General features: G+C 29.6%; 6 protein-coding genes across 9 annotated transcripts; 2 read left to right on the top strand and 4 right to left on the bottom strand.

The window, feature by feature from the left end:
• Positions 1 to 89: 89 nt before the first annotated feature.
• On the bottom strand, positions 90 to 3,112 carry LOC126848096 (mitochondrial import receptor subunit TOM70). Its single transcript, XM_050588675.1, has 8 exons — positions 2,826 to 3,112; positions 2,123 to 2,296; positions 1,791 to 1,998; positions 1,541 to 1,676; positions 1,104 to 1,458; positions 767 to 991; positions 407 to 627; positions 90 to 319 (listed from the first exon to the last, which is right to left on the bottom strand). The coding sequence occupies exons 1-8, from the start codon at positions 3,099 to 3,101 to the stop codon at positions 136 to 138; spliced, it is 1,779 nt and encodes a 592-aa protein (XP_050444632.1). The 5' UTR covers positions 3,102 to 3,112; the 3' UTR covers positions 90 to 135.
• A 295-nt stretch (positions 3,113 to 3,407) lies between these two features.
• LOC126848095 (TBC1 domain family member 23) lies at positions 3,408 to 9,229 on the top strand. The gene is made up of 10 exons (XM_050588674.1): positions 3,408 to 3,526; positions 3,833 to 4,086; positions 4,542 to 4,762; positions 4,858 to 5,062; positions 5,276 to 5,512; positions 5,586 to 5,958; positions 6,124 to 6,337; positions 6,426 to 6,761; positions 6,862 to 6,994; positions 7,073 to 9,229. Exons 2-10 carry the CDS (start codon positions 4,058 to 4,060, stop codon positions 7,344 to 7,346), a joined length of 2,022 nt encoding a protein of 673 aa, XP_050444631.1. The 5' UTR covers positions 3,408 to 3,526; positions 3,833 to 4,057; the 3' UTR covers positions 7,347 to 9,229.
• Positions 7,520 to 11,790, bottom strand: LOC126848099 (UDP-galactose transporter senju). Its single transcript, XM_050588682.1, has 7 exons — positions 11,507 to 11,790; positions 11,220 to 11,439; positions 10,944 to 11,058; positions 10,817 to 10,863; positions 10,573 to 10,712; positions 10,338 to 10,481; positions 7,520 to 10,263 (listed from the first exon to the last, which is right to left on the bottom strand). Exons 2-7 carry the CDS (start codon positions 11,305 to 11,307, stop codon positions 9,787 to 9,789), a joined length of 1,011 nt encoding a protein of 336 aa, XP_050444639.1. The 5' UTR covers positions 11,308 to 11,439; positions 11,507 to 11,790; the 3' UTR covers positions 7,520 to 9,786.
• A 105-nt stretch (positions 11,791 to 11,895) lies between these two features.
• On the top strand, positions 11,896 to 20,769 carry LOC126848094 (rabankyrin-5). Of its 4 annotated transcripts, none has more exons than XM_050588670.1 (14): positions 11,896 to 12,016; positions 12,575 to 12,689; positions 12,751 to 12,940; positions 13,078 to 13,187; positions 13,269 to 13,528; positions 13,608 to 13,757; positions 17,080 to 17,483; positions 17,637 to 18,350; positions 18,434 to 18,706; positions 18,897 to 19,338; positions 19,426 to 19,623; positions 19,719 to 19,959; positions 20,086 to 20,341; positions 20,432 to 20,769. In XM_050588670.1, exons 2-14 carry the CDS (start codon positions 12,686 to 12,688, stop codon positions 20,571 to 20,573), a joined length of 3,384 nt encoding a protein of 1,127 aa, XP_050444627.1. In that variant the 5' UTR covers positions 11,896 to 12,016; positions 12,575 to 12,685; the 3' UTR covers positions 20,574 to 20,769. The 4 variants fall into 4 exon arrangements, with proteins under 4 accessions (XP_050444627.1, XP_050444628.1, XP_050444629.1 ...); XM_050588671.1 differs by lacking the exon at positions 11,896 to 12,016 and adding an exon at positions 12,080 to 12,233; XM_050588672.1 differs by lacking the exon at positions 11,896 to 12,016 and adding an exon at positions 12,337 to 12,426.
• Positions 13,829 to 16,872, bottom strand: LOC126848100 (uncharacterized). The gene is made up of 4 exons (XM_050588683.1): positions 16,433 to 16,872; positions 15,881 to 16,036; positions 15,617 to 15,790; positions 13,829 to 15,545 (listed from the first exon to the last, which is right to left on the bottom strand). Exons 2-4 carry the CDS (start codon positions 15,966 to 15,968, stop codon positions 15,268 to 15,270), a joined length of 540 nt encoding a protein of 179 aa, XP_050444640.1. The 5' UTR covers positions 15,969 to 16,036; positions 16,433 to 16,872; the 3' UTR covers positions 13,829 to 15,267.
• An 8-nt stretch (positions 20,770 to 20,777) lies between the features above and the next one.
• Positions 20,778 to 21,798, bottom strand: LOC126848101 (cytochrome b-c1 complex subunit 6, mitochondrial). Its single transcript, XM_050588684.1, has 2 exons — positions 21,582 to 21,798; positions 20,778 to 21,074 (listed from the first exon to the last, which is right to left on the bottom strand). The coding sequence occupies exons 1-2, from the start codon at positions 21,678 to 21,680 to the stop codon at positions 20,901 to 20,903; spliced, it is 273 nt and encodes a 90-aa protein (XP_050444641.1). The 5' UTR covers positions 21,681 to 21,798; the 3' UTR covers positions 20,778 to 20,900.
• Between the last annotated feature and the right edge of the window lie 2 nt (positions 21,799 to 21,800).

The raw sequence follows: 21,800 nt of genomic DNA on the forward strand, positions 1-21,800 counted from the left end.
TATGAAACAAACTACTTGTATATTCCTAATCAATTTTTCTGATATCCTGTGTAATAAAGATGAATACACGTTAAATATGATCCTTTAGATTTGGTAACAATGCATACTTTTTTATTATTTTCATTTTTCGATAATTTAAGACATAGGATTCGGGATGAATCGGGAGGGCGTTCGAATAATGTCCATACCCAATCTATTCTGTAAATTAAGTTGCGTTTTTGCAGCATCTCTAAGACTGTATATATGTGTAAGTTCCATGGATGTACGACACAATTCCAAAGCTTTATCAAATAATCTTATTGCTTCCTCTATGTTCCCTCTGTAAGAAAAAATATATAATTGGTAATAAAAATATATTTACACAACATACAAGTTTTAATCGAGAAAAAATGCATTAAAAATATACCTTTGCACTTCGATACTTCCTAAGGATTCATATGCATGCTCACATTTCTCATCCGTCTCTAATGCTTTGTGAAAATATTCCACAGCTTTTTCGATATTACCATTCCATTGTAATTGTAATAAGCCTCTATGCACATAGATAGTTGCATTTTTTGGATCTATCTCTATTGCTTTAGCAAAATACATATCCGCTTTATTGTATTGTTGAGTTTCAGCCATCATCTATAACAATCATTGAAAATTTCATCAATGCAATCAGAATATACACGGTAATAATAATAATTTATTATTTATTCTTTTTTTAATATACGATTTTTTTATTAATTCTTTCAGTATTAAGAAATTGTAAGAATCTACATACCTGAGCATACAACATGTAACATTCAGAACGATCTGGGAATTTTATGAAAGCTTTTTCAAAATCTTTCATTGCCTCTTCTGCTAGTGTCACATCTCTGTTAAAGATTGCAAAACGATAATCTGTGTAACATTTTTGCACATATGCAACACCAAAGTCTGGGTTATAATGAATTGCTTTTTCATAATCGTTTTTAGCTTCATCTATTTTATTCATGAGTAAATTCACCTGAATTGAGAGAAAATATATCATTAAAAAAAAAATTATTGTTATTAAATTATTTTATAATATGTAATCTTACTCTCATAAAAACATATAATAGAAAAAATGTGTGTTATACCTGTCCTCTATGATGATAAATATCACCATAATTTGGATTCATACTAATAGCTAGTTCAAAGTCCTTAAAAGTCATTAATGGATTGTCAAGTTGCATATGTAAAGTCGCTCTCTTTATTAAGGCGTTTACTTTCACATCTTTGGACGTTTCTTCACTATTTAATATACTCTCAAAATCTTGAATCGCAGCATCGTGCTCGCCCAAGAGAAGATGAAATGTAGCTCGTAAAAGTAATACTTCCATTTTAGATGAAGGTAACTCGTTAAATTCGGAACTTTTAATAATTTCTGTGCACAATGGTATTATATCGTCATACTCTTCATCTTTCAATGCTTGCAATGGTTTTTTGAAAAATCTGATAATTGAATAATGAAATATTATAATTAAATTAAAAGATAAATCAGAATTACTATAGAAGTTCTTGTGCTAATATTTACTTTGGAATATCTTCTGGATGTTGAAGCCTAGTAAATACTGGATCATTAGGAAAAGATATAATGTAAGTTTTGATGAAATGTTTGCTTGGCATTATGAATTTTTTTTTTGCTAAATTTTCCTGAGCATGTTGCTTTCCTAAAAAACAATTTTTATTTTATTATTCAATTTTTTTACTTTTTAGATTTTTTTAATTTGTGAAAAATAACATTTTATTTAACACCAAAATGTTTTTACATGTATATAACTCACCAAGCTTTCCCAAAACTTTATCTGCCATTGAAAGAGAAGTCTGATTAGAAAAGCCTTCATGAATACATGCGGCAGTGACATCTTCCAAGGCAGCTTCCAAGTCTCCTAACTGTTCCAAAGCACGTGCTCGTCGTAACAAAGCTTTTGCATATTTTGGATTTAATTCCAATGCTTTTGTACAATCTTTCTTCACAGCATTATAATTTTTCTGCAAGTTTACTATTATAATGCATAAGAACTAATAATTATAGTACATATAGAGTTAATTGAGACAATTAACAAGTATTAAATTTGTATACTATATCTACTATTATTGAAACTAATTATATTACCAATTGTTCATAAGCAGCTGCCCTATTTTGATAAAAAGTTGCGAGGTCTTCTTTATTCTCATCAGGACAAATATTAATTGCTTCATTGTATCGTGATATGGCTTCATCATATTTTCCCATTTTGAATTGTACATTCCCTTCATTCTTGTATCTTTGCGCCTTTTGTAAAGGAGTCTAGAATGAATTACATGAGTTAGTCATATTTTGTTTCAATCTAATTCCATTATTCTGTAGCTTATAATAATCTAAAGATATATATGAAATATTTAATGCCAATTGTGGAGACTATTATAACTACATGGACAAATTTAATATTTCATTTAAAAGATAAACAAATATATAACAAAAATTCATTATTAGAAATTGATATCATAGTCTTGTCAAAGTTCTCATTTAAATATAAAATCGATATTTATTATTAAATTATATCATTTGTATAATTGCAGATACTTCTATTTATTAAAAATTATCATTTGCAATAACAACAGCAATAATTTAATGAAATTCTATTTATGATTTATCAGCAAAGAATAATACTTTAATATATATATTAATTTATTGTGTTACTGCTAATGACACTTTTCAACAATTAAAAAATACTGACAAATACAATGTAAAAGATATTTTTTCTTTTTTTTTTTTTTCTTAATTAACTATTCTTGTTAGATAAATTTTTATGATTCATAATCCACGATCTCTTAACCTCCGACTCAGCACTGGGGGAAGGCACTTTCGGTGGACAATCGCCGTCGATGGAGATCTGCTTATCGGCGGTCGCCCCATTCTCCTTGGACGACGTCGCGCCGCTCCTGAACTTATCACGTTCCGATTTGGTGATCCTATCGCTGCTGCCGCTGCTGTTATTCTTGTTCTTGTAATACATGTAGCCGAGGCCGAGGGCGACCGGCGCCCCGACCACCAGGGCGAGTTGCCATTTTGGTAGCGGACTACTGCCGGCCACGCCACTCGTGGCGGTCATAATTCCTTCGACCGTGAATTATTATTCGCGCGTGGACACGGTCACGATGCGACACCGGCACCACGATGCAGACGACCGCGAATCTCTCACCGACGTAATTGGCGAGAAAATGTGACAAAACGCCAAGTCCAAGCGACGATCATGCGGATGCACGCACGCGCTTATTCCAGACCTGGTGCCGTTGATGTTTCGTGTTGCACACGATCCTCTCGATCGTCTTCGACACAGACTGACACTGACCACCGACGAAGACCAAATGATATCGGATGCTATTTCATGACGGCTCACGCGCTCACGTCGGCTCACGAGAATTCGTAAGAAGCTTCGCCGCGCCCTCTCGACAAATATTACTGAAGAAATACCCGGACCTGGAATACTTATAAAAAAAAACGTGAAACTGTTGCAATCGCAATGGAGTGTAAAGTGTAATAACATGAGAATTTTTTATATGATAAGAATTATAGAAAAGAGGAAAACATTTCAAATAGAAAATTTTTGAAAAATTTCTTCTTTATAGTTACATATTCTGTCTTTACAGCTATATAAAGAATAGAATATCATTTTTCTTACAATTTAAAATATTTATCAAAAAAAAATTAAATATGATATATTAAAAGATATATATGAAAGGATATATTAAATATATTTAAAAAATGTCTAGTTAATATTATTCATAATTTTTTAAATATCGAATATATTCGATAATATCGACTAACGATAAACATTTCTAGCCGGAAAAATGGCGACGATCTGTCAACAGCAACTACGTTTTATCAAATACTATGCCACTGCTAACCCATTGCAACTGAGAAAACTTGTAAAATATGGAAGCTTTCGTCTCAAAGCATGCTAAACGACCGAAAGTGTTCTTTTTGTCGTAGACAATTTTAACGAACATCGAATTTTACGTATTCTCGTATAAAACAGGATTCTTCGCTGCGACATTTATTACTACAATGGCACTACAAGAGGACGAAAACACTTGGTAAAATGCTAAAACAAAGTTTTTTTATTTCGTCAAGAAATGTCACATTTTTTCGCCATAAATTTAAATGCCATCACATTAATGTAAAATATTACGGTTAATCGTTTGCACGCGAATCGAGATCTGTACTATTGTGTCTTGAGATATATATATATATATATCAAGTTCGTGTGTTAAAAAGAAAAAAAAAAAGTTTGAACGTAACGTTATATGTATATTACATAATCGTTGTTCTAAGTACAGTAGAATGTAATGAAGAAGTGTGACTTATGTGATATAATTTGAAAGTTTGTTAATTAGTATGCGCTAATCAATATGTTATGTCTATACAGATTATACATGCCTGTATATTGCATACACAATTATTTCATATGCATCTTCATTTTTTACATAGTTTCTGAAAATAATGAATATTTTTGTTTAGTTTTATTTCTAAATTAATTTTTTTATATCAGGATATTAGAATTGGAAGCAGCGCTACTTGATACAGAAGCACCATCTGCATCTGATATATATGCCATATGTAAAGGCCAACCAATCCCTACAAATTTAAGACCAGATGTTTGGCAGGCTTGCCTCTATGTTACTGATCGACGCGATCAATTGAGCCAATTTAATGAAGTTTATGATTTGCCTGAACAAAATATAATTCGTGATGACTGTCAACAATTAGTCGGTAAGTATGTAGAAAGGATAGATGGTTTTTTAATCGGTAGTCTTATTTATATTTATATTAATATTAATTAAGGCACTTATTTTCAAATATTATAGCAAAACTTGGCAACGATGATGAAGATAAAGTTTCTGTAGTTTCTGATCTTGAATCTATATTAACATTTTATTGCAAAAGTAAATGCAAACAATATGAAAAAGGAAATGGATGGATAGAATTATTAGGTCCTTTAATAGCTTTAAAATTACCACGTGCTGCAACTTATAATCTTTTTGAGGCAATAAGAGATATCTATATCCCAAGGTATATATATATATATATGTATTATACATACATAAATATATAAATATATATGTAGATGATTATTAAGTAAAATAAGCATCATCTTATTGATAATGCAAGAAATTTTGTTAACAAAGATGTGTTAATGTAAGATCAGTTATTTATTATCTTTTTCTATAATATAATATATATATATATATATATATATATATATATATATATATATTCTTTTAGTGGCGAAACATACAGCTCGGTTTTAAGATTACTGCTGCTCTATCATGAACCAGAATTATGCTCATTTTTGGATACGAAAAGAATATCACCTGATCAATATACAAAAGTATGGATGAATACACTATTTGCTGGTGTTTGTTCATTGCCAGCAATCTGTACTATGTGGGATTTGTACTTTATGCAAGCTGATCCATTTTTCATGCTGTTTCTTTCACTTATTATGATTATAAATGCCAGGTAAATGTTGATTAAATTGACATTTTATTTTTATATTTGTATATATAATATTATATAATTTTCATTTTTGTAGGGAACAAATCTTAAGTATGAAAGACGAGGAGAAGCAAAATATAATAGATGCCATAGCAATAATGCCGTGTGCTTTAGAAGCAGAGGATGTAACCGATTTCTGTTCTTTGGCACAATATTATGCAATGAAAACACCAACATCTTTTAAACAGGATTTGTACCCTATAATGTTTGGTGAACATTCTGATGAGAAATTAATATCTCATGCATTGTGTTTGCCAGTATCAGCACAAGAATTAGTAGAAAATGCTATTGAAGCTCCATCTATACCTAATACTGTCGAGGTTGTTAGATTCTTTCTCGTAGACTGTAGACCTGCAGAACAGTATAATGCAGGCCATTTACCAACAGCATTTCATCTCGATTGTAACTTGGTAAATATTATCAATTATAAGAACATTTTTAAAAGACTAAATTTTTTTTTATTAATTTTTTAGACTTACTAAAATGATATATTTGTATATTTTAATTTTTTTATATATATTTAAGATTAAAAACGAATACAAAAAAAAAAAATAAATGTATTTGTTTGTTTCTAGATGCTTCAAGAACCTGCTGCGTTTGCTACAGCAGTGCAAGGTTTATTGCAAGCTCAACGCCAAGCGCTAGCTGTTGGTTCACAAGCTGGTGGAGAACATCTTTGTTTTCTGGGAAGTGGTAGACAAGAGGAAGATCGTTATACACATATGGTAGTAGCATCCTTTTTACAAAAACATACACAATATGTGAGTATGGTTACTTCTGGGTATCAAGGTAAATATATCTTATTTTTTTATTTTTTATTTTTTGAAGTTGATAAATCATATATTTATATCATATAATTTTTTGTTTTGTTTATCAGCGATTCATGAATATTTCGGCGATGAAGTGGTTTCAAGTCTTGTCGATCATAATTCGCAACATTGTCTGGTATGTAATACTAACATGTCAGAAGAAAATTCAAACGAAGCGAGCCCGGTAAAAGTTAAAAATAACAATTCCGATCTCTTGGGGAAAATCGGATTAGCTATGAAGTTAAAAAGCCAAGAAGTAAAAGGAAAGCTGTTCGATTATATCGTTAACCCTACAGCGAACATCAATAGCAATACAGAAAAGAGAGATAGTAAAGATTTAGACTACATTAAACGTCAAAGAAAAACTGCACCTGTATTTAGTATAGATGACGATCAAGAGATAGGTAGGCATTTTTCGAACTATTCTTAAATGTAACGTCTATATATAAACGTCTGTTTATAAGAAAAAAAATAAATTATATCTGACAAATCTGTTTCTCTTAGATATGACTATGACTAATAATGAAAGTGAAGAGCCTATTGAAGTAGTATCTATACAGCAATGGATGAAAGATCCTAAGCTATTACATTCCTTTAAATGCCAAGAGGTGAAAGTCAATGGTGATCTCTGTGATAGGTGAATGTATAACAAGAACGAAATTTTCTCTTGCATATAAAAACGATCGCATTTGCACACACATTTTCTTTGTTTCAGTCAACTACTGGTTACCGATAGTCATCTTATAGTACTACGAGAAATCCCGGAGCGAAAAGGTGCCGCGCATGTAATTGTGAAACGTCCTTTAACGAGTATCGTTAAAATAACATCGAGAAAGCGACATGCCGATCTAATAACTTTCAAATATGGTACAACACAATATAATGATACGGTTATTTCAGATATGGATAAGTTTCTTATACCCAATGCAAGCGAAGCGACTAAATTAATAACACAACAAATCATGAAACAATTAAAAACATCTGACTAATGTCACAGACACATATTTTATTTAAAAAATTCAAATTACTGTACAAAAATCATAAAATCCAATTTTTGATGAGAAATTTTTCTAACAAATTCATTTTTGACAATATGCAAAAGTATTTAACTTTTTTGTTATATAGTTATTTAGATTTTTATTTGTTTATGTATATATATATATATATATATATATATATTTCTCATTTATTAAATATAATCATCTCTTAAAATTAATATAAAAGTATTGACATGTACAATACAGTAATTAAAAATTCATAAATTTTTTAATGTTATGTAAAAATAATTTTGATTGTTGATATATCATAATGTATTGATTACTGGTTTTTTTTTTGTATATAAAAATTATGTTTTTGTCATATTATGAACAGATAAATTTAATTCTATATAACTTCTTATATGTTTCATTAACACAATGATTTTATGCGTGTACATTATTTAGATAGTCACAATTTTTCTCAATACCAGGGTGGATGACTGACCTAAAAACCAATGCGTTCATAACTTTGTAAATCACATTTATATATAATTGTTATATTAACCATACAAGAGAGAATACATTTTAGATTTCTATTAGAAATATCTAAAGGCCTTAAATTTTTTGTTGTGTAACAATTTTCATAAAACTTTCGCAATGCCAATGATAGTTAAAACTTCATTTGATTAGAGACTGAGATCTTGTAGAAAAATAATATAGAAGTAATGAATTAATAGTTAATATTGTTTTTTAATACACATGTGCCTAACTAATGCACATTTTTAATTATTCTTTGGTTGTGACATATAATGTAAATGAATATTAAAGCAGAAATAATGATCTAATTAGTCCTAAATGATTTTCAGACATTTACTATCTGCTGTTATATAAAATTTGCATTTTGTAAATTGTCATATTGTGTTTTTGTGGGACAAATCTGTTTGTATTTATGTAAGTGATTATTAAGTGCAATGTTTGCAAATAAATATATCTTTCACACTTATTTATTGCTAACATTTTTCAAAGATTAGTTAAAAAGTTATATAAAAAAAGAATACTTTGAGAAAAGATTATATTTACCAATTAAATCTTGTGTGTGTGTATATATTTGTGAACATTTATACTTAAAAAATTTTTTCTTGTTATGTTAACTGCAAAAATATGTAAGGTGTCCTTGAAATTTTCAAGTAAAAAATCTAATATAAAATCTAAAATTCTGATGATTTATTTCAGGAACACTCTACACAATTTTGCATTTGTAACGTATTTATATAAAGTAAGTTATAGTAATTTATAATTGCATTACTTCTGATTATAATCTTTGACAATACCAATTATGTGAGGTAATATTCCTTACATCTTTTATTAATGAATTTTCTCTTGCTACAGCTACTTAAATATGATTTGTGAATATAGCTTTTTACGTTCACTTTAACATTCACTAACATTTGTAAACTAATTAAAAATTCATTGAAATATAAAAAGCAATTTTAATATCTAAAAATTATAAAAAATTTATCAGAAGATTAGAAAATTTATATATTATTGATAATTTAAGTATTACTACAAAATTGCTAGTAAATAATATTCAACATATACATAATTTTTCAACTTTCTTGATATGTAGTACACATCATATGTGTATATGTGATAGAACTTTTCCATGTACGAGCTTCCAAATAGAGAATTTGGAAAAAATATAAATAAATTATAGGTAGATAGCATTCGAAAATTGACTTTTAAGGAATTGTATGTTTAAAATATGTATGTGTGTATAAAACTTGACAACTATTAGATATCTGTTTATAAGTATGTATGTGTGTGTGTGTGTGTAAGTAAAAAAGCCATGTGTAACATAAAAAATAATATATATAATAAAGATTTTAACAAAATAATCCTTCAATTTGGATATTATACTCTTTTATTGAATTGTATAAACAGTATATAAGATATATTTACACAAATTGTAATATCAAAATTTGATGTCTCAAAATATATATAATTCATATATAGTTTAAAATTTACTATTTTTGATGTTTTTATTTTTTAATATGTTTAAAAAAAATAAAAATGTAAAAATATAAAGTTATTTTAATTTTGTAATTTGACACATATATAAAATTTCTTTAATTTTAAAAACAAAGGGATTAGTATTTTACTAATTAGATCTTATTATAATCTGAATCTGAATAATTCTTCATTAATTTGATAATAGAAATTATAATATTCTGATTTTTTAACAATCATTGTATTAAAATTGACATTGAATATATTATACAACATATGACATAATTATTGAAAACTATAAAGTTTGTGTTATCACAAAGAAAAAAATTTATAACAATTTTTAATATTAATGGTAATACACACTATCACTTTGTTTCATAATTTTATTTGTGGCACACACATTTATTTAAAAAATTTAATACTGATACTGTGTGTATGTGTGTTTTTATACTAGAAGTTTTCTACTTTCTGTCGTTTCCTTAGATTGAATGTTTTGTACAGGATTTTTTGAATACAAAATAATGGCTAAACTTACCATAGCTATAGAAATGACAGTGTTTGTATTAATAACTATATTAAATAAAATCCAACATAACACTGCTGTAAAAATCAGTTCCATTGCACTAGCAAAAGTCTTTAAAATAGAATTTAAAGTTTTCAAGAAAAAACTTGTTATTATTCCAACAATTGCATTATTTAACATAATTAATATTATTTTTGGTTGCAAAGATGAACTGATTTCAATGTTACTAAATGTATCACTAACACTATTCTTGAATGTTGTCAATAAAACAATTGCTACAATATTGCAGAAAATACTGTCAATATACATAAATACATTTTGTACAAAAATGTCAATGTCTGCACCTTGATGCTTGAGCAAGTACTCGTTATAAACACCAGCTAAACAAGAGCATGTTGTCTGAAAGTAAAATATTTTTTAAAAAATAATCATGTTTTCAATCATACAAATATTACCAATAAAATTTAATATACCTGTATAAGAATTAGAAAGAGAGAAATATCTACATGGAATTCTGTATCAAAGACATGGACATCAAAATGCTTTACCATACAACCACCTGTCAAGATTATTAGTGAAAACCACTGTATCATAGACAATTTTTTGCGAAAAATAACCTAGAAAGAATAAAAATTCTTTCTCATATAAGGCTCATTCAACATTTATTATCTTTCTATTATCATGTTAAAAAATGTATCATCAATATACTTGAAATATGATTCCTGTAAGCACAACGCGAAATTGTAGCAAGATATAGTATGTCGTAGGATCAAATCTAGCCAAATTGACAAATGCTAGATTGTTGTAGAGACAATATAAAAATGCAGGTATCATGTACAGTAAAAGCACTAAAAATGGATAAAAATTTTCTTTAGTCATTTATGAATCTCAGTGATGCCAGATATTTATAGCACAAATTTCTGGAATTCTTTATCTGTTATTTTAGTCTCACCCTTTTTATTCTTCTTTGTCTCCTGAATTAGAGTTAAAATACTATTGCTGTAAATTAAAATAAGTTAATTAAAACTAGGATCCTTCCTCCAGTCGTACAAATTAAATTTCCAAATTGTTTTACTTACTCCTTACAATAGAATGCTGCAGATATAACTAATTTTAAAACTTCTGTCATCAACACAACTGCCACGGTATTATATTCATAACGACCACTTCTTTGAGACCATGTCACAAGAATACCTGTATAGCAGATTATTGTCATAAATTCTGACATTATTCTTTCATGACAAAACTAATGTATAATTAATACTTAAAAAAGGTGTGTTTATCCTTTTACCAATTTATTATTTATGATGACAAAAATAAAAACTGTACAGTACATGGCCATGTCATTAACATACCTTGATTTATAAAGAGAGCTACATAGGAAATAAATATGACAGAACTCCATCTTCCCGGAAATAATTCGCTCCAACTTATTCCTCCCATCTTTCTGTTTTTTGGGTTTTTTTTTTTTTCCTTTTTAATGATATCAACAATTTTGGCAAAACATTGTGACAGTGGTTTCTTTATTGTACTTCATGCGCACTTTGATGCCAAGTCATTGCGCGAACTAATCAACTAGTGAAGACCGGATATTAATTCTGATATCACTTGAGCACAAAGATACATCTATGCGTATATATACCATTTGTTCAACACTTCAAAAATTTGTCAAATTTAATATATACATATATATACATACACACCCACCCACACACATATATGTATATAAACTAACAAATTCGAGATATTTTCATTTCAACACTTTTTTTAACTTTTAAATATATTACAGAATATAAATTTTTTATACACATTTTATTGTTACAAAATATTCTTCAATTTTCACAACCAGTGTGATTTTGTGTGTGAATGAACAATAGATTTTCTAATAACTTGGTCTTTTTGAACTATGCAGAAGCGTGATTTGAAGACAGCCATTCACAGCTGCTTGAGAGTTTGCCACTGGATAAACCAATCAGAAAGTTCTGTATTGAATTGGCAAGATGAGCATTCGGATATTACTTACTTTCTTCTGTACGGGCGACTTAACGCTAGAAATGTTTCAAAGCGTTTTATTTGACAATCGGTACAAAAAGTTTTCGGGACTTGAAGAATTCTCTATTTGATAGCCAATTGCATGACACAATATTTATTGGTAAATATGTGTTCATTCATTAATCATTTCACGGTTCATCTGACATTTGCGACTTCGAATTTAAAGCTCATTAAACAATTATTACATGTGATCTCGTTGCCGGTTCCCTCCTTATCATCACTTACACACATATATATGTTGTTCTGTATTTCTTTTTTAAATGCATTTCATTTCTTTTTCGTATTTTTACAAATCGAGTAGTAATCCGAGGGGCACGGTATGCGACATTATCTACTTGTTATCTATTCGTAGAAGTCAAATAGGAGTGATTTAAAAATTTGAACTCGAAGAAGAGATCTTTGTACATACACTTTTATCAAATGCTGCGTGCGCGTGCGTGTATGTGTGCGTGGATATGACAGATCCCGTAATGGTTCCGATAGCGTGGGCGTATATGTAATATATGTGTGGTGCATGTAGTTTGTGTTTTCTCCCGATTAAATCCCGATTACCGGCTCGTGTGATCCTCTTCTGATATTTTGTCTTTTCGAATAGCGCCGCTTTGCTTACGATTCTTCGTATTGTTGTGTAGAGTTTTGATTTTTTTTACTTTGACAGATTCATGCATAGATGATGCATTAATATAAACGCGCAACGAATACTACATCATGCAATAATATTATTATTGTTCAAACTGTCAAACGTTTTCGACGTGATAATTCTTTAATTATGGGTAAGTTTGCAGCAGCTGTGAACAGTTTCAGGAGAAGGATAATTCTGTATATCCGTTTTAGAGGATTCTACGGAAGCGCAAAAATGGCAACAACATCTATCCCTGCTGCGAGAACAATATGTCAATTTGTACAATGCAAACTTAGAACTACAAAAGGAGTACGCTATTGCTACAGCTGAGAAGCAAGAGGGTGGATTTATCGGTAGACTTCTGGCAACTATAGCATCTTTATATTGTCAACATCGTTACAGGTATCTTATATATAATTTGAAACTCTCTTTGTATATTTTTATAATATAATGTAGAACTATATATATTTAAAAAAATTATATATATTTAAAAAATATATATTTAAAAAAATATTATTCTTAAGATATATATTTTTCAGTGATATAAACATAAAATTGATTGATCAAGAAGTACCAGCACATAAATTTGTATTGTCTGCCAGGACTGATTTTTTTAGTGATGCAACTCTTGTTGAAAAAACTGTTTTAGGTAATTTATATATGTCTATTTATTTTATGTATCTAATTATTTATATATATCATTATATATGTATTATATAATTATTTTTAGATTGGAGCAATTTAAATAGCGCTGTAGCATTAGTATTGTTAAAATGGATTTATACAGGCAAAGTGTCTCAAGAACATCTAACATTGGATTTAATGAAAGCAGCAGCTGGCTTTCAATTATCAGAAATGGTAGATCAATGTGAAAGATATCTGATTGGGACAGTGGGATTGAAGGATTGTGTGGGATTGTATGCAGCAGCTGAGGAATTGGGTACTTCAAGGTTAAAGGAGCATTGTAGTTCCTTAATCTCAGCACATTGGGTAAAATTATAATACTTCAATTCTAATAATAACATTATTATAAGAAGTATTATATCCGAAATATTTATATAATTTACAGGAAGATTTAAGAGGCGAAGATTTCAAAGAGATGCCAGGTTCTCTGCTATACAAGTTATTGCAAACTAAGAGTAAATATCCTTTACATGCAGCGGTACGGTTGATGCGAGAAGACGTTGTGTTTCTATACTTAGTGGAAAATAATGCCGAGGTGAGTCTCCTTTTTTTCTTTATGATATGATGAGAGAAATTCTTTTCATGATAAAATTAAAAAGTCCAACATAATGTAATATGTATTAAATTTTATTGAAATAATTAAATTTAAATCTATTGTGATACATATGACAATTTATATATTTCATATGATATATATTTATATATTTAAAATGATATAAAAATACTTTGCTGTTAACATATAGGGACATTATGATCTGTTAGGAGATATATTTTAAATATCCTAATATGATATTAATTTACATATTCACAGCTCAAGTTTGAATATTAAGTACTGGTATGCACAAAGTACATTTTTTGGTTATAAACATTAAAAATATAAATAGTTTTTGTTTTTTTTTTTTCAATATTATAAATTTATTATCTTTTGATAATGCTTGAGAATATAGTTATTAGTAATTCGAACAGTTTGATCATTAGAAATTCTGAGCATTAATTGAAGTAATGATTAGCTCCATATTAGAGCTATTATCTAGAGAATTCCGAATTTGATCCTGATATCAATCATCCCATATAGATTAAGACTCTTGATCTCTCATTGATATTATATTGAACCATGATATCAAAAACAATAAATCATATAAATTTTTTTATTGGACAATACATTTTGAAATAAATTTAGATTTTTCATATTATTATATATACTCGGTAATATAGATTGATAAAATATATTCAAGACAATTTTTATTTATTTGTGTATTAAAAAATAAATAGTTAATAAATTTTGGCCAGGTGTCATAACTGTCTATTATCAAAATGATAATATATATGAGAAAATTCATTAATTTTGATATCTCATTAAAAAATAATTTATATGATTCCTTGTTTCTAATGTCATAATTTAATGTGACTATAGTGAGGGAACAAGAACTTCAAAAAGTTTTATGGGATTACCTGTAACAAGGCATAATTAGTGTATCTTTTGGTCTTCAAAGATACATATATAATAACTATAACAAACTCTAATTTCATTAATAATTGCAGATATAAAATTTATATATAAAAGAGCTTGGCATAAAAATAGATTTGTATATTTATATGCATTGTAACATATTTTATAAATAGAAATGTTTTAGATAATTTATTAAAAGATAATTGATGTAAATTGAAAATTTAATTTAGAATTATTATTTATAACACAAGATAATTCAAAATTGACTAGCAAGAGATTCTTCTTTATCTTTCTGTATAATATCGATTATTTTATTCAATAATTCTAATGTTATTCTAATTCATAAATAGAAATATAGAGATTTTAACATTAAATAGAAATTATTTAACGTTTTTTTTAAATAAATTAGCTATTTATAGCAATTCATATTAGACATCAATATTTTTGTATTATATTGTACAATATTTGCAATTTGTTGCAAAAGATCTATTTGCATTCTCAAAATTATCAGAGAAGATTGTGTATCATTCTCTCTCTCTTATGCATTAAATACATTCTTTTAAGTAACACATTGTGTGCCATCAATTGAAAAATTTTACATCAATTTTATAATCAGCAGTGCTAAGATTGTTCCACATATTTTGTTAAACATTCCTATTAATGAAGGAGATGAATTGCACAAATGAAAACTACAAAAACAATATTCGGGTGGACCAGTCGGTGCTCCCCTATGTTCACCTATAAAGCAACCTTCATCATAAGCAGTTGTTATGATCTCTTCTTTTTTATGCCACTGCTTATCAACATCACTGTAAACATAAGAAATATATTTCTGTGGTGTGCAGTCTCTCTGAACAGTGGTTACTACAGATGCTAAAAGAAATTTTTCAAATAAATAATTACATTATCATTCAGTAATTATTTTATCAATATTGTCAACCTACTTTTAGATTTATATTGAACAGTTTTCTTCATACAAAGTGTTGAAGTTGGACAAAATGTCTGAAATTTGGCACTCCCATCGAAATGGGCACAAAGCAGATTTGTATCTTCTGGTCTTGTTGGTGTCATGAGACATTTGAAACATGAAATGCCTTCTGCTTGTGCTCGTGAAATATCTATAAATTTAATATCATATCAATCTTGTAGTTTTACTCAGTTCTCTTTGATTATAAAATCAAAATATAAAATAAAAGAAATATACATACATGATAAAATACTGATATATAATATCGTAATCTGTAGACTTGGCTTGAAATTGCGCATTTTATTCATAATATTAGTTGTTGTCCTCATTAAAAAATAATTACTTAAATTATCACCAAGATATTTTTGTGATTAATTTATTCCAACAATGATTAAATCTGAAAGTGTTCAAGATTAATTAATGTAAAATTCATACTTTTTTCCAAAATCTTATAGAAATATTTTATCTCTAATTTTATTAATTTTATTTTACAAATTTAGAAAATTTAATTCTCTTTGAATTTTAATTATTTAATTTTTATTAAAAACACTTTTATTAGCAAAACAATTTCATGTAAATAATTATATTTATATCCTGCATAAGATATTTTTTTTATGTGTCGAAATAATTATAAGTAATCAGTTTTTTTTATTTTAGGTAGATAGTTGTTTGACGTTTATTAAAACCTCAGCTTTCACTATATTGAAAATCTTATTTATTTCTTTACTAAGTTTCTAAATCATAATTTTCTGGTCTTATTATTTTCTTAATTAGTGAAAATTGGTGTATCAACCTTGTCGATACTCCATACATATATATGTGTATATTCTGCTACCAAATACAATAGCACACGATCATGATACTTGTATGATACATCTATCACAATATTACACCATTCGCACGCGCCGTGTAACGCATTGTAACGTTGACTTATTTCGCGATACACGCACGGTATGATCCTCGCCGTGGAATCTTTATCCACCTTTCTCGCATAGAAACGCATAGAGAACGACTGGTCGACGGCCGATTACAGTCGGTCGGATACAGTATCGCCGGCCACGTCATCTGCCTCGACGATTTTTTAATACTCTTGCGTCCTCCTCCATGTATATCAGAAAATAATCTCCATATACTTCCTCTATGAACGCTTTTTCACACTGAACCGATGCTCGTGCCATTACAGTGACTCGATCACCACACAGCCACGTGCACGCATACAGACACACAATTGCGGTCATCGTACACGCGCTGATAGTCAAGTCAGTGGTTCTCAAATCTCTCAATCTTTTTTACATAAATCTAATAAAAAGCCTCGCATATTTTTTTATTATTTTTATACTAAAATTACCTATTTTTTTTCTTTAAAACATTTTAATATTTTAATTATTTTCAAGTGTGTATCTAATGTTTTTTATTTTTTAATAACATGATTATTTATAGCTTCCAAAGGCAGTCAATGCTGTAGATCACAAAGGAGAAACGGCTCTAGAAGTTGCTCTGAAAAGTCGTCAGCCATCTCTAGCTCGTACCTTGGTTGAACATGGAGCAGATCTGAGTGCAACAGATGCAAGGGGTTTATCTCTCCTTCATTCAGCAATTCTGAAAGGAGACTCTTACTCATCTGAATTTATAATCGAACAATTAGAAAACAATAATAATGTGCAGAAGTTATGTGAACCTGTAAATATTATTGATGGCGCGAAAAATACAGCCGATCTTAAGCAGTTGGAAGGTTGTACTGCCTTACATCTAGTAGCAAAGCATAATACGGAAAGCATGTTAGCAGTTGGATCAAGATTACTTCAAGCAGGAATTGATCCAAATTTACAAGATAATAGAGGATGGTAAATATATTTCTTTGCCTTAATCTCAAGACTTACATTATTCCAAATAATGTAAAAGTTAAACAATTGTTCATAAAATTTGAAATAGAATTTGTAACTTTTATATAATTTAATATCAAATATTATAATTTTAACACTTGTTTATACTTACAGGACTGCACTTCATAGCTGTATTTCGGAGAAGAATGATATGCTGTTTGATCTGTTACTTGAGGCAAAGGGTATAGATATAGATGAAACCACAAACGAAGATGATACACCATTGTGTTTCGCGATGAAGACGGATCCCTTCAATGAGTATTTTGCATCTAAATTGTTAACTAAAGGCGCTATACCGAATCCGATCTATAACACCACTGGAGATACATTGCTTCATATCTTGACGCGAGAATGTAGAGAAGAGGCGGCACTATTCTTAGTGGATTATTGTAAAAATAGCTTAACGAAAACTAACAATGAAGGTTTTACGATATTACATGAAGCATGCAAGGTCGGCTTAAAAGATCTGTCTCGAGCTTTAATTAAGAACGGACTGCCAACTGATATTGTCACTTTTTCCACTGGTGACACGCCGATTCATTTCGCCATCTCGAATCTATACACAGATATAGTCAATGAATTATTAGATACTACTGATTCGAATTCACAATTGACTATTAAGAATAATGCGAACGAGACGCCTTTGAGCTTAGCTATAAAGGCACCATTTAAAAAAGGCAAAGATATTGTACTAGCTCTGATAAAAGCTGGAGCTAATGTGAATGAACGCAACAAAGAAGGTTTGACTTTGTTACATCAAGCAATATTAAAGGAAGATTCAGCTACTGCTATATTTCTTCTAGAAAATGGTGCTGACATGAATGCAAAGTGAGTTTATTAAAATCACAAAAATCTATATCTACAATTGCAAGATCGATATTATTAATAAATTCGTATTTCAATATGTGCAGAACAGCCAACGGAGAAACGCCGCTACAATTGTGCGTACATTGTAGACTAGGCGAAGTGGTGGAAACTCTTTGTAGACGAGGTGTGGACCCTTCAATAGGATGTCCGTTATGGGACGCTTTAGACTCAGATCAAGAAGACACTGCATCAATCTTGGTTAAATACGGAGCGGATACCGATTGTTGGGGTCCTGGTCCCGATGGTTGTCAGCAAACACTGTTACATAGAGCGATCGATGATAACAAGGAGGATATCGCACAATTTTTGATCAGAAGGTACTAATGTGCGCATTTTTTGCTCAAGAAAAATGAAAAAATTAACAATAGTAGGCTAAAAATAAGAAAAATTATATTAAAAAATTGCTATCTTATTTTTTTAATCGTAATTTATATAGCGTTAGATATAATTATGATTTAAAATATTGCCAATATTGCATTATTTTTTTTTTAATGATTTATATCGCAGCGGGTGCGATTTGAATGCTCCGAGACGACCTGGTCCAGATGGTGCCGGTGGAGATGAGGCGAAAGATGAATGTACGCCGTTACATTTGTGTTGTCAATGGGGATTGGAACAAGTTGTTCAAACGCTTATCGAACACGGAGCCGACGTGAACGCTCGCGACGCGGAGGGAAAGACTCCTGTGCATGTAGCGATACAGAATCAGCATTCGCAGATAATATCTCTTTTGCTGTGTCACCCGAATATAGATCTGAACAAGAGGGATAAGAAAGGACTTACGCCATTCGCGACTGCCCTAACGGTCCGTAATAATAAAGCCGCGCAAGCGATATTAGAGAGATTACCTAAGGCCGCCGAACAATACGACAATAAGGGCAGAAACTTCTTGCATACTGCCATACAGAAGGGTGACATGGAGAGCATTTTGTTTTTATTATCTATACAAGTACTTGAATTTTGTATGGCTATAAATATGGATGGTAAAGCATTGTAAAAAACTGTAATTACAGCATTGCTATTCCTTTTGTCGTAGGTAGATGTAAATTCGAGAATACATGACGTTACACAAACACCTCCACTGCATCTCGCTGCTATGTCAGGAAACGAGATGTTAGTGCGAAGTTTAATATTAGCGGGTGCTCGTGTTAATGATACTGATGCAAATAGGAACACCGCGCTGCATGTGGCAGCTAAAGCGGGACATGCCACTGTTGTCTCTGCGCTATTGCAAGTAAGATAAAATGTTTAACGCAAGAATTCATCAAATACCGAAACAGTGTATTGATTTAAGATACCCTGTTAAATTAACAATTGTTTGTTGTATAGAACAATATTAACTTCGACGCAGTGAATGCGGACGGTGACAACGCGTTGCATGTAGCTGTAAGAGAAGGTCATGTATCAGTGGTGAGGACGTTATTGACCGAGTGTACACTGGATGCGGAGGCTGTGAATCTCAAGGGCCGTAATCCTCTACATGAGCTAGCCAGATGCGCTAGGGACAATGCTGCAACAATATGCGATCTATTTTTAGAATGCATGTCGCAATATCCCGTCAATAACGCAGGTATAAGGAAAATGTGATAAATTTTCTCTCAAAAAGACTAAAATTATTCTGAAAGAAAAACATAATTTCTTTAGACTAAATGCATATATTATACGAAGCGTGTATCCTACAAAATTTTTATTTCAGACTTAGATGGAAACACACCGTTGTTGATTGCATACATGAAGGGTAATGGCAATCTTTGCAGAACATTGGTAAAAGCTGGAGCATGCTTAGGTTCGATGAATAAAGATGGAATTACAATCTTCAATTATCAAGTAGCAACGAAACAGTTATTATACAGATTATTAGATTCTTTAACACAAGAAGCACCATGGTCTGATAAAGATTGCTGCTTAGAATGCGGAACGAAATTCTCCCTTACAATGCGCAAACATCATTGGTATGAATGATTTGTATGTTTTAACGACAATAATCGAATATATCAATTTTAAAGTGGCACAATTTTTATTATATTCTTCCCTTTTTTTAGTCGGCACTGTGGACGTATTTTATGCAGCAAATGTTCGGGTCAGGATGTTCCGATTTTGAAATTTGGTTTAAACAAGCCGGTACGTGTATGCAACATATGTTTCGATGTATTGCTGGGTACCAGCTCTCCTCAATCATCATAATTAAGAGTTTATATATAAAAATTGATAGATCTTGTTTTTTATATGAAAAGAAAAAGCAGATATATATGAACTGAGTCGAAAGTCTGTGCATAACTATCATTGATATTTTATGTATCTTATTGTATACATATTGTTCATGTTAAGATTTGTTAAAATTAATTCATAGAATTGAAATACAAATGATGAAGAGACTGTACATCAATATAATTTTTATCTCTAATAATTTAATTTTTTATTGCTAGTATTTCATTATATATATACAATGCTTGAGAAATTAAGCTTTAACATTGCAAACAACAATCGGATTTTTATAGGAATATCATATAATTACTTAAGTTTACTGAACAGAGTTTTTGCGACGCAATGATCCACACATTGCACGTAATCAAGAAGTTCTTCTAAACAAGTTTCTTCTGTGTTGGATCTTGAATTAACACGATCATTGCATGTGTTCAATTTTTCTTGCAAATTGCTGCATTTTACTTCTTGAGAGCATTGCTCCTATGATAAGAAAAATTAGTTAGAATAAAAGTAATGCTGAATTATTATAAACATGTTAAATATTAATTCCTAATTTATTAGTAATGATAAAGTTATTAGTAATTGTAATAACTGATTATAGTAATTATAATTTATTTGTTAATATGACTTATATTTTATATTTTCATATATATATAAAAATGTGCATGTATATTGAAAAAATCAATACATTTATGTAAACTCCGATTATAATCGACTTTATTTTATTAATTTATCAAATAATATTTGCGTTTGAATATAGATAAAATAATCATTTGTTATTTAACATAGAAAAGGAAAATAAATTACATAATTAATTTTTTTGTTTGACAATCTCTTGTCAAATTAAATTAATCGGAGTTTGTGGTTGAAGAGATTTTAATAGTGGCTTAAACTTTAATGAATACGTCTTTACTCCGAAAAATTAGTGATGCATTTGCATATTCAAAAACAATATTATGTAATAATTGTAATGATTGTATTACTTACACGAAGTACTTTTTGCGGATCTACCAATTCTTCTTCCTCTCCTTCATCGGCCTTCACTATCGGCAAATAACGTTTGAAAAAATCCTGTATGACTGGCATTTCTTTAATTAGAAATTTCTGTATCGGAGATTGATAGACTAAAGTTATCCTTTGGTTAAAGCTCCGAGAGATAACCACCAATGGCTACGTTCAAAAATCTTACCGTGAGTAAAACAATTA

Source organism: Cataglyphis hispanica, chromosome 3, assembly GCF_021464435.1.
Source record: "Cataglyphis hispanica isolate Lineage 1 chromosome 3, ULB_Chis1_1.0, whole genome shotgun sequence".
Lineage (NCBI taxonomy): Eukaryota > Metazoa > Arthropoda > Insecta > Hymenoptera > Formicidae > Cataglyphis > Cataglyphis hispanica.